Source organism: Microtus ochrogaster, linkage group LG5 (genome assembly GCF_000317375.1).
Source record: "Microtus ochrogaster isolate Prairie Vole_2 linkage group LG5, MicOch1.0, whole genome shotgun sequence".
NCBI classification, from domain to species: domain Eukaryota; kingdom Metazoa; phylum Chordata; class Mammalia; order Rodentia; family Cricetidae; genus Microtus; species Microtus ochrogaster.
The window spans coordinates 40,964,721-40,977,152 of record NC_022031.1 but is presented as its reverse complement, the minus strand read 5'-3'; the positions used below and the strand labels follow the sequence as shown (position 1 = coordinate 40,977,152).

Genomic DNA, 12,432 nt, shown 5'->3' with positions numbered 1-12,432 from the left:
GTTCGTCTCTGTGGATGTGGTCACGTTCTCAGGCACCAGACACGCGTCCTTTATCCTGCTTTGATCGGGAACCTCTTGATAACTGTCTGTATGTGTTCTCTCTATTTTCTTATCTCTATTGGCAGCTCAGACCCTGTCATTGCATTAAAGAAGCTGTGACTGCAGTCACCAGCAGCCGTTTTACTGCTCCAGGCAATGCCTGACTCCAGGGTGATCTGCCAGCAGTACCCCAGGCCGACCGCACCCTGCTCGTTAGGCCATCGTCCCTGGCTTGTCCACTGTGTATTCTCGCTCTCCCCATTTCCTCTCCGAGCTCCTGCTTAGCTCATTCTTTCCCCGACTTCGTATGAGTCCTTATCCCTGCTCTCCTCCCTAGTAAAAACTTTCATGACACAGAAGAGTCACAGGCGTGTGTCCAGCCCTCGCCTTGCTGACCAGGAAGCTCCAGCTCTCTCAGGCTACCTAGCTGGCATGTCAGCATGATTTAGGTGAAACTCACCATGTTCTTATTGCCCTGTTCCTTCATCCACCCCAAACCAGGAAGTCTCCCCTCCCACTTCCTCCCCATATTGTGGATTGACTCTAGGGTCCTGCACACGCTGGACAAATGCCTTACCACTGAGCTACGTACCTAGCTGTACCTAGCCCTCTTTTTCCTTTTTTTTTTTTAAAGGTGGGGTCTTATGTCTCATTAGATTGTTTAGAAGAATCTTGAACTCGCTTGGTAACCCAGACTGGCTTGGGCTTTTGGCCCCCTCTTGGCTCAACCCTCCTCCCACAGGGCTCTCTCCTGACTCTCCCACCCCTCAGTTCTCCGTGTTAGTTTTCATTTTCTCCACTCTGCCTCCCTCCACCCTCCACCCTCCACCTTTGCACGTGCTTTCCCCTGTGTCTGGAATGTTCTTCACTACGTCTTCCAAGGTGACCTTAGAAAAGTCCTTCCTGGGGCTGAGGAAATAGCTTAGAAAAACCCCTGCTGTCCAAGCATGAGGACCTGAGTTCGATCCCCAGCATCCACATTAAAACAAACAAGCAAACAGATGTGGCGGCACACATCTGTAATCCCAGCATCAGGGAGGTAGAGACAAAAAAATCCCCGTATGCTGGTTGTCACCAAGCCTCAGGTCTCAGTGAGAGACTCCGACTCTAAAAAACAAGGTGAGGGCTAGAGAGAGGACGCAGTCAAGGGCATGGTTAAGAGCACTGCCTGCTTCCAGAAGACCTAGGTTCAACCCCAGTGCCCACATGGTAGCTCACAACTATCCATAACCTCAGCTCAAGGGCATCCAAGGATACTAGGCAGCATGCGTGTAGTGCAGACATACATGCAGACAAAACATGCATAAATTAATAAATTTTAAAAACGAAAAACAAAAACCAAAGGTGAAATGCATCTGAGGAACAGTACCCTGGACAGCCCTGGCCTCCACATGCCACATGCATGCATACACATGTTCACACACACACACCTGTACACACATACACATAAAAAAAGAAGAAAGAAAACCCCCTTTGCACGCTGCCAAAAGTCCCACATCCCTGACTCTTGGACACTAAATGCTTTCTTTTGTGGCTTTGGATGCACACTGGATTTAAAACAATCTGCTCTCTCCCCTGAGTGATGCAGGCCTGCCCAAAAGTCCTGTGGTGGAGCATCCCCCACTCCCCACCCCTCACTACATCCTCCCTCTCATGCCTCTGGCTCCTTGCCCCTCCCCTATGCTCCCACAGCTGTACTTACTGATGGGATGAGGGAGTAATGGAGGAAGACCTCCCTGTCCACTGAGCTGTCACAAGTGACATTTAGCTGCCTGGTCCTGGAAAACAGCCACAAGTCAGGTTCACATCATCAGACTGGGACAGCACTAACTCCAGGCTGCACAATTGCTCTCAGGAGTTTGGACCATCTGAGCTTCCTTCCTTGCTTTCCCAAGCCCCAGCCTGCTCACTCCCGTCTCCCCCAAAGGACTGTTGTCATCCATCGCTCTGATGATCTAGCCAGCATCTCTGGAGCTGGCCCTAAGACCCCATTCATTCTGGATGGCACAGTCATGGGTGGATTTGGGTTTTGTGGGACGTTCTTTTTATAGAACATTACAGAAATGCCTGCGTCTTCTCATTTTAAGAAAAACTAATGACCACGAAATCCCTTAACCAGAGTCCTTCCCGTCTTCGCCGAGCCTCGGAAGGGCCCTGGGCAGGCGAAAGGACTGAGACAGAAGCGTCATTAGCCTCCCAGAAAGTCAGTCTGTGGACCTGGTTTTTCACAGCCATGGTCAGAAACGCCAGTGAGCTCCAGGGGCAGGAGGGGAGCCAATGGACCACACACCGCGGTATGTCTTCAGAGTGCAGGACAAGGCTGGTGGGCTCTCAAGGCAGAATCACCAGGTAGCGTTATCTGACAAGGCTTTTTCTCTTTCCTCTTTTCTAGGCTCCATCACACCTCGTTCCTGCCTCCCTGACTGCACAGCACCACCACGGCCCATACATGACCACCCCTCCCATACCTCGTTCCTGCCGCCCTGACTGCACAGCACCACGGCCCATCACACGACCACCCCTCCCATACCTCGTTCCTGCCACCCTAACTGCACAGCACCACGGCCCATCACACGACCACCCCTCCCATCTTTGCTCTTGCCATTGCTGACTCTGGTACACCCAGCCAGCCGTCTCCTTGGCTGCATCCTAAAACCAGTGACTCCTGCCCCTCGGAGGTCTCAGGGAGAGCAACCTTCAAGGGTGACCAGGAACACACACATCTCCTGGGATTCCCCTAAAATCCTGGCAGCCGGTGCTCATGTCTCACCAGAGATCGGAAACATCTAGATAGCACGGAGGGGGCTCAAGCTGTGAGAAGGAAGACAGAGTGTAGCTCCACTTGGGCTCTCAAGAAGGTAAGCTGAGCACGAGCATCGGCCTCTCCATCCCACACAGAACCCCTATGTGGTAGGAAGGAAAGAAGGCAAGGAGGGAAGAAGCCATACTTGAGAGCCAAAAGTCAGAAAGCTGAGCCAAAGAGAAGAGAAGAGCCGGCAGGACTCTAGAATGTGAGACCACATGGGACAAGCCCCACACCCATGCTAGAAGCAAGAGCCGGGCAGTGAGATGACTCCACTGGCAAAGGGGTTTGCCGCCAAGCCTGACAGCCTGAGTTCAATCCCCCAGGATCCACACGGTGGAAGGAGAGAATGGATGCCCTCTGACCTCCACAGTCACAGGATGGCATGTGCATGCACACATGCATACACACTCAAACACACACACATAGTGTAAAATGCAATGAGCAAGAGCGGCATGTATCTGGAAACAGAAACAAAGTGCTGACATGGACCTACAATGGGAGCGGCAAAGACAGGACGGCTTAGCCCAAGTAGCCTACCTTTGGCCCTGGCCAGCCAGGGACAATATATTTACATCTCCAGTAGAAAATGCATGGGTCACAGAGAGTGACCTGGCTGCACCAGGAGTGGACCTTGGAGAGAGTCTGGAGCTTCACAGGCCAGCCACCGGAGTGTCAGGACTTCTCTAGCTAATACTAGACACTCTCCCTCCCTTCCCCACTGAAAGCCAGCTTTAAGTCACACCTGGCGTGGGTTAGAGCCAGGCTCCCAACACAAACAGCATATACTCCATGGAACTGTCAAGCACACACGAGCACCCACTCAAAACACAGGACCCTACGGGGAAGACTGCTCTCAAGAAAGCCAAAGACTCCAAATACGGTATTTATTCCCTTCCTCCTGACGAAGTGCAGGGAGCCCAGGCTGTCTTTAGAGCGAACACTAGAGGGCACTCTCTCCAAGGAAAATTAGAGATAGAATAATGCCAAGGAATCAGCAAAACACCCTTATCCCTCAGCCTCAGGAATTTGAATATGTAAATATTTATTTTAAATATATAAATACCAAATGTATTCACATGTAACATTCCATCTAATAATGTAGTCATTGCATATTTATGAGCACAAGAACTGAAAACTATTTTCCATTTGTCTGAAAAAAAAAAAAACATTAGAGAAAATCCTCAGGCAGTAAGAAAAACAAAACTATAAAGAAGGGTTTAAAAGCAGCAAGAACAGAAGAATCAGCAAACACGGTACGTAGTCAGGTAAGTACCTCGAATAGAATTGTCTGAGCTTACAAAATAGGATGCGTGAGCCTGCATCAGCTCAAGCAGCAGAGGGAGACAGGCACAGGCTCCTGTTACAGGCACGGGAGAGTGGGCACCCTCAGCAGTGAAGTATCGAATGCTTCCAGAGAGCTGGAGGGGAGGATTGAGATTGCTCCCACCACACAGAAAAGATCAGTGTTTGAGAGGACTGCTGGCTAATGGCCCTGCCCGGACCATCACCCAGTGTCTGAATATGAGGACCGTCACATCACACCCACAAACGTTGGCTGCTATTGGTGCCAACTAAACAGTTCAAATCCAAACCAATAATCCAATATGCAGCTGCAGTTCCAGCGCTCAGGAAGTGGAGGCAGGAGGATCAGGAATTCAAGGCCGTCCTCAGACATACAGGGCAACCTAGGTTACGTGAGTCCTGAACTTTTGAAAAATGCTAAAGAATCAAAATAATAAATCCTGAGCTCTCAACTAGTGGTGAGATGAAAGGAGCCGTCGTCTGACCTTTGGACCGGGAGTCCCTGAAGGGAGCTGCCAGCCTGCTGAGGGCTGAGAGGAGATGGGAGTCTCCAGCAAACGGGTGTGAGCGCTGAATGCTGCTTTGCTTATCCGCCAAGAACCTGTCCGGATGCAGTAACTTCACTTCCGGAAACTCTACTTCTGATGGTCAGAGGAGCGCCTGGAGATGTGAACTAGAATGCAGATAGTCTCCCCCTCCCCGAAGCTCCAGCGCTCTGGGACTTTCTGATCACCCATCTGGAGTTGAGCTGGTGCCTGGCACAGAGGAACTTGGGATGGCCACTGATTTCCAGAAGAACCTCCTTTTAGAGGCTAGAGTCTAGAGAGGAGCGGTGACCAGGGAAAGTCACATAGCTCGGGTCTTTCTCAGGTCCTGTTCAGTTTGCTGGTCTCATGGGCTGATTCAGTGCAGAGGATGGGTCATTGAAGAGGAACCAGATGCACACAGTGTGTCTGCACAGGACACCGTGTGCATACCTGGCGCCAGGAACTCTGCTTTTTCTTTATCTTTTTCTTTTTTTCTTTTTTCCAAGACAGGGTTTCTTTTTGTAGCTTTGGAGCCTATCCTGGAACTTACTCTGTAGACCAGGCTGGCCTCAAACTCAGAGATCCACCTGCCTCTGCCTCCTGAGTGCTGGGATTAAAGGCTTGCACCACCACCTGGCCAGGGACCCTGCTTTACCGGGAATCCCACAAATCCACAGAATCTAGCCTTGGAGGGCTGAGGTGGACACAGGTGTCCCTGAGGCTGGCTTGGCTCTGTTTGACAAGATTGGCTGTCACCGGGAGAACACCACACGATAGTTATTAAACACCACCATCAAAAATCAAGCCGACAAGATTAAAGAAGTTACATTCATGGCGTAAGTAATGAAGACCGGAAATGCCACAGTCCTGGGGAGTGTGTCCTCATCTGCACTACGGACACTGCCCTCCTGAACCCTGGGGCTTGGAATCAGCCGTGGCGGGAATCCAGGTGGAACCAGCGACTACTGCCAATCAGGGCTGGGTTGACTGTTCCGTGGAAAGACTAAAAGTGATCGAGAAAATGTCTATAATGCAGATGTTTTAATCTGTTATATTTCTTTTTAACTTATTTATTTTCATTTGATGTGTTGGGTATTTGTGTATGTCTAGGCCTGAAGAGGTAGGTCATCAGGTCCCCCGGAACTGGAATAACAGGAGGTTATGAGCCACCATGTCAGTGCTAGGATCTGAACCTGGGTCCTCGGCAGAAGTCAGTGCCCTTGACGGCTGAGCCATCTCTCTAGCCCCAAGCCTGTGAGACTTGTAGCTATACTTTGTGAGCCACCCCAAAATGATTTATTTTGTTTTCTTCTGAGGTTCTGTTCTTCCAAGACTCAAAATCTCATATCTATAGCTCAACAAAAGCAGTTTCGGCCGTGGGTGGAGCAGGGCCTTCTCCCTGGCAGCGTCTTGTTTCTTCCCCATTTGTCTGACTCATTCATGTAAATAAAGCATCCACCACCACTCATGTTGAAACCGGGCTCACTGACCAGCTGTAGTCCAAGGCTTGCCCGGAGACAAGGGATCAGCAAAAATCAGTGTTGCCATTGAGAGACAACCCACTGGCTCTGTGGAACTGGAATACGGAGCAGGGAGTATTTACAACTGTGTGTATGTCGTGTGCTTGCCTGTTTTATCAGTATAAACTATAACAAACTCACGTACAGCCTATGCCTCTTTTTGTGTAAAGAGCCCGTCATGACACATCTCTCCTAGCATGTTGCTGGCAGCTATACCCCTGCCTTTGGGCATGGCCTAGGAAAAAGAGGGTGTCCACATTTGGCAGATAGAGATAAATGTTAACTGTGAACAAGCAGGAGTGGAGTTTAGAGCGAGAAAACCAAAAGTTCAGTGCTAGCAACCAGAGGAGTGTGATCTGACCATGAGCAGAGCACTGACGGTTACGTGAAAAAAGATGGCACTCCAGCATATGGTCAGAACGAGGGGAAAGAAGTCAAGATGAGAGAGAGAGAGAGAGAGAGAGAGAGAGAGAGAGACAGAGAGAGACAGAGAGAGACAGAGAGAGAGAGAGAAACGTGCAAGCAACACAGTCTGAAAATTGTGAGCTAGTAACAAAGGGAAAAGGACACTATTAAAAAAAACTTATAATTCTGAATGGGCAAATGATCTGGACTCTCATTTCTTAAAATAAGAAAAAAAAAAACTTAAGTGGACAACAGTTATCAATGCTAACCAGTGTGGGTCGTCCCTGAGCAGCCAGTGTTGGTGAGGGTACAGAGGGTAAGACCCTTGGTGGGAATTAGTGTAGCCACTGGGGACAGAGGAAGGGAGGTAATGGACAGAGGAGGAAAAAAGATAGGAGGGGAATGGATGGGAGGGAGAGGAAGGGGGAGAGGGAAGGGGAGAAAGAGCCCCCAACTATGAAACCACCTCCTCCACTCTGCTCACAGAATCCCATAATTCTGGTCTCTGGAATCCAAGTCCATGAGAGGCTTGTTTTAGTTTTAGGTGGTTTTGGGGGAGGGAGGGGTGACATTGAGCCCAGGCTAGCCTCTGGCATGAGGCTCTCTTCCAAGCCCCCAGCTCCCCTTTCTCCATTCCTTGCCCACTATAGACAGCCCTGAGAATAAACAGGGGTTTTCCAGCTGGGCACCTTCACCCTGTAATCGAAGCCCTCTGGGAAACTGGTGGGGATGAGGGGGACTGGGATTATGGGGAGTCTGAGGCCAACCTAGGTTATATATTAGACTTGAAGTTAGTCTGGGCTACAGAGAGAGGCCCTGTCTTCAAAATTTGAAGAGAAACACAGAAGGGGGAGGAAGAGGAGGAGGAAGAGAAAAATTAGTTAGTTAGTTAGTTAGTTAGTTAGTTAGTTAGTTAGTTAGTTAGTTAGTTTTGTGTTTAAAGAACTGAAGGGAACTCCAGTGGCTGGACAGCTTCCCCAAACCCCAGAGCACTTGGCCAATTCCCCGGAGAGTGCCCTTCCTCCCAGGATCAGCCTTCTGGCACCTTCCCTCCTCTGCCCCGTGAGTCACTGTCACAGGGCTACCTTATCAGGGGCTCCCTGCCCTGGGCCCCTTGCCATGAGGTGGACTGTAGTCCTCGCTTTGTTAACGGACAGCCAGGGTGCTGGTTCCATGACCAACCCAGCAACATAGCCCAGAGAGGGCAACTGTGCTCAGATGGCCCAGCTGCCCCCTTGAGCAGCCAACTTCTTCTATCAAAGAAACCACCCAAGGAAAATGGACCTGTGTCAGCACAGGTCTGCCGTGGTCGCTGGGGCTCAGAGACCCTCCTTTCTCAGCAGGTCCTTGAGAAACAACCCCTGAGGATGAGAAGAATTCCAAGGGCCCACTCAGCCACACCCTGCTTCCCTTCTCTCTTCTCCCTGGCCCCTCCTTTCTCTGTATGCAGGCCTCTCTTCTCTTCTTGCCTCGGCCTATTTCCTGCCGGACATGACCAGCTCCTGCTTGCTGCCTTCCCTTCAGAAGCATGCATGGCTGTTTTCATGAGTGCTTGAAAAACCCAAAGCAGCCATCATGGAAGAAAATAACAATAAGAGCAACTGAAAAAGAAAGGGGTCCATTTCTACTCCCTGCCATTCTTTGTTTAAAGATTTATTTTATCAGGGGCAGAGAGAGAGCTCATGGGTTAAGAGCACTGGTTGCTCTTTGGGAGGGTCTGAGCTCAATTTCCAGTACTCACGTGGCAGCTCACAACTATCTGCAACTCCAGTTCCAGGGGATATGATATTTTCTTCTGGTCTCCATGGACACAGGGCATACACATGGTACACAGACATAATGGCAGACAAAACACCCATACGTATTCAAGGAAATGGGAAAAAAGAAAAATATTTATTTTATCATTTGCATGTGTGAGTTTCTACACATGTGCAGGTGTTCAAGGAGCCATAAGAGAATTCAGATCCCGGAAACTGGAGTTACCAAAGAGTTGTGAGATACTGGACACCGGTGCTGGGAACCGAACCTACATCCTGTACAAGAAAGGACTGTGCTCCTACCCGCTGAGCCATCTCTCCAGCCCTTCCCTACATCTGCCCAACACAGCAGTGCTCAGCTTCAAGTCCTTCCACCCAATGGAGGTGACGCCATATGCTGCGTGGTGGGCAGGTGGTCTTCTAGCTCCTTTCCTGCCAGCCCCTTCCATAGCCCCACAGAATATCTCAGAAAAACCAAGAGAAAGCCCAGAGTGCCACTGGGTAGCAGAGTTGAAAGCCCAGCACTTTTTAAATTTTTCAATTGGGAAACACATTCAGACACTTGGACATAAGATTCTGGTAGAGAGAGTTTGTGGCCAGGGTCCTTGGAGGGGTAATGACCTCATGTTTTATGAAGAAAAACCTGAGCCGCATGCTCAGACTGGAGCCTCCCTGTGAGAAGGGCCCTGATTGGCCAGGCCAGAGCCAGGGAGGAAACTGTGATTGAAAGATGCTCTTAGGGACAGGACCTACATTGCAAAGTCAAGGGGGTGGGGCAACCGGCACAAGATGGGCTGGGTCTCCTTAGCCTACAGACAGCTGCCTGCCTCCTGGGGAGCGCTTTCTGAGTGTTCCCTGGAGTCCCAACTGCACAGCCTTCTAACCAGCTTGTCTTCTAAAGTCTTCATTGCAGGAGCTGTGGCTCCACCCTTCCATCAGGCCACATCACAGACTCCGAGCAACTCCTGCTGTCTTCTCCACCCCCATGGAACCCATTCATTTCTGTCCATGCTCATAGCCCAGGCTGAGATCACTGTAGGACCCTCACCCCTTATTCTCAAAGGGGCGAGAAGAAATTTCCTAGAAGAATGTTTTCCCAGGAAGATAGTGGCCTTCCCCTCTCCCACCTGGGAGATTCTGAGCACAAGGTCACTTAGCTCAGCTCAGCCAGCCACCTGGTACAGGCTGATAAAGATGGCCTAACTTAGGAACAAGAAAAAAGCTGACTTAGCAAAATGGGAAGGAGCAAAAGTCCTTGCACCCGTGCCAAAGCAGCTTCAAAAAGCCTCTTTGTAGTTATGCCTTTAAAAGCTTACCCCATACAACTCCTCTACATTTGGAGATAGGGTTTCCAAACATGTTTGTATTATGCTGATTAAACCTTGGTTATTACAGTCTGGGCTTCTCTGGTGGTCTCTCTCTGGGGGTCGTAATCTGGGCACAACAATCACCTTCACTATGACCATAGAGACTCCTGTTGTGTTTCAACCCATCTTCCACGTGGACCAGAGGGACCTTTCTAGAAACTCATATCTGATGGCATCACGCCCCTGTCACCTTAGCCTCTCCCTTCTCTCCTGGCTACAGAGCCCACCGGGGACACGGGGATAGAGGGACAGGTTCTCCTGGGCCTGTTCCCTTCCCACATCCAGAGAAACGCAGCGTGCTCCATCTGCTTGTCCTTGCTTTTTTAGGTGACACTTGGCATGCGCTCTTTGTTTCCATGGCTCCCCTCTCTCCTGCTTTCCTTGTGAGCCCTCCGCATTCTGAGCAGATCCTGGAACCCCAGAAGGCACTGGGCCAGTTTTCTGTTCTTGATCCGCCATATTTCCAGGTCAGAGTAAAAATCTTGATTCCTGCCACCTAGGCAGGGCTTCCCTGCTCTCCATCCTTCCGTTCCGGTTCTCCTCTGAGTCTTTCAGGATTGTGGGCTTGCCCATTCCTGTCAGAATGGCAGTTCTCCACAAGATAACGGAAGAAAATACTGCTGAGGACAGGAAAAAGGAGAACTCTTACACACTTTGGGGGTAACCAGCACGACCACTGTGGGAAAGGGCAGGGAGGGGTGTTGGGAGCTGTGAACCCCCAGATCCTGAATTTCTTGTAAACAACTTGTTTTCCCCTGATCTGAGTGCCTACAGCTGCTCTGAGCACGAGACTCTCAGGAGTGCCTGATGGCAGGGGAATGGTTTCTGGTGTGTTTGGCTGGGGCATGGCTATCCCTATGTAAGCTGCTCCTGGACACATTAAAGGGGGCATTCTTGGGGCGTTCCTGCTTCAAGGATGACCCGTGTCTCTGTCTCTGTGTCTTTCGATCTCCAGCCCCTTGCCCAGCTCAGGAACTGTATGGTGGGGCATAGAGTGCAGATGGGCATCATGCACCGCAGAGGGACTCTAAAAGAACCAAAAATACAGCTTCCTTAGGATTCAACAGTCCTGCCAGTGAAGAAATAGACGAAGAAAATGAAACTAGCCTATCAAAGAGACACCTGAACCCTTTTTTTTCTCATAAATGTTCACTATGGCCATGATATGGAATCTACCAGGTGGCCCAAGAGTGGATGAGGAGACAAAGAACACATGGTACAACTGAGTGACGGAATACTAGTTAGCTTCAAATAAGAATCCGGTCTTCTGAGACGACATGGGTGAACCCGGAGGACATTACAGGAAGTGAAATGATCCAGGGACAGAAAGACATGACCTCATTCATATAGGGTGTCTAGCAAAGGCTGACTCATACAAACATACAAACACAGGGCAGGACAGAATCCAGGGAGGGCAGAGGAGGAGGGTGAGAAGCGGCTAGCCATGGCTACAAAGTTAGAGTTCTGAGAAGTCAGTACCACTGTTTTGTGGCTCAGAAGGGTGACTTCAGTTAACAAATGTTTCAAAATGCAAAGGGGGGTGGCGTCTTATCATAAAGAAAACATAAATGTCTGAGGTCAAATCAGGGTGCCATATGCATACCTAAACAGCAAAGTATACTTCATAAATGTGGACAACTCTAAAATATCCATCTAAAAGGGGAGGAAGACTAGGGAGTTTTACACCAGAGTAGTAGATGAAGGAGCCATAGTGAGAAACCACAGATTCCAAGTTAGGATCCTATAAGTCTTTACCTGGGCTCTACCTACTCCCTGTGTCTCTGAACTGGCAGGGAGGAAATCTACCATAGTTCTCCCTGTTTCATGTCTGTCTGCCTGCAAATTAGCCAGTCCCTGCCTTTCTCCCGGTATCTGTTAAACACCAACATCAAAGGAGCTAGGAGGACCTGGCTGTCTGGAACAGCCCTTCTCAATTCAGCCTCTGCTGCTCACCTTGCACTGACTGCAAGCATCTTGCTGAAAGAGCCTCAGGTGGCGTGCTGGTGGATGCCGCTGTCCTGTATGCGGCTGCCCTGGGTGCGTCTTTGTTTCTCGGGCTCTTGGTTATGATGGCTTCCGAAGAACTAGCATTCTGCCCAGTTCGATCTGTAGACCCAAAACTCAGAGAAAAGGCAAACATCCAGTCAAACATTTACCTGGGAGTGAAATCAGGCAGCAGGCCTCTTCCTGGTTTCACAACACTGCTTGCTGCCCTGCTTCTTATCCCATGAGAGGGGGCCCCTCTCTTCTGTTGCCTTCTCCTGGGCCTTGCTGCTGTCCCTTACACCCCAGCTGTGGTCCCAGAACCACCCACCTCCCAAAAGTATGGAGAGGCTTTGCTGGGCAGCTGTGTGCCTTGGGCTAGCTATAAAACATTATTATAGGTAATAAACTAGGACTCTGACTAGGGGGTTGTTTCCTGCTGTCTCAGCTGTGAGTTTGCAGAGGCATCAGCCCTGCTGTGCCAGCTATCACCCCCAGCCCCTGCAATCTGTCAGCCCCCTCTTCCTCAAAGATGCTGGTGCCCTGGAAGGAGGGCATGAGATAGATATAGATGCCCGATCTAGGGCTAAGCATCCCTAAGTCTCCTATTCTCTGTAAATTGACCAGTTGTGGATCCTTGTGTTAATTGACATCTACTGAAGAAAGAAGTGTCCCTGGTGAGGGGTGCAAGAGGCACTAGTCTATGGATGAATGAAAGGCATTAGG

General features: G+C 50.0%; 1 protein-coding gene across 1 annotated transcript in view; it reads right to left on the bottom strand.

Moving 5' to 3' along the window:
* LOC101995184 (stimulated by retinoic acid gene 6 protein-like) overlaps positions 1–11,779 on the bottom strand; it is a 34,848-nt gene extending 23,069 nt beyond the window's left edge. Inside the window, exons 1-2 of the mRNA XM_005362131.1 lie at positions 11,677–11,779; positions 1,742–1,817 (exon numbers count right to left, since the gene is read on the bottom strand). Of these exons, the coding sequence (XP_005362188.1) occupies positions 1,742–1,817; positions 11,677–11,696 (96 nt within the window). The 5' untranslated portion in view covers positions 11,697–11,779. The remainder of the gene's footprint in view (positions 1–1,741; positions 1,818–11,676) is intronic.
* Between the last annotated feature and the right edge of the window lie 653 nt (positions 11,780–12,432).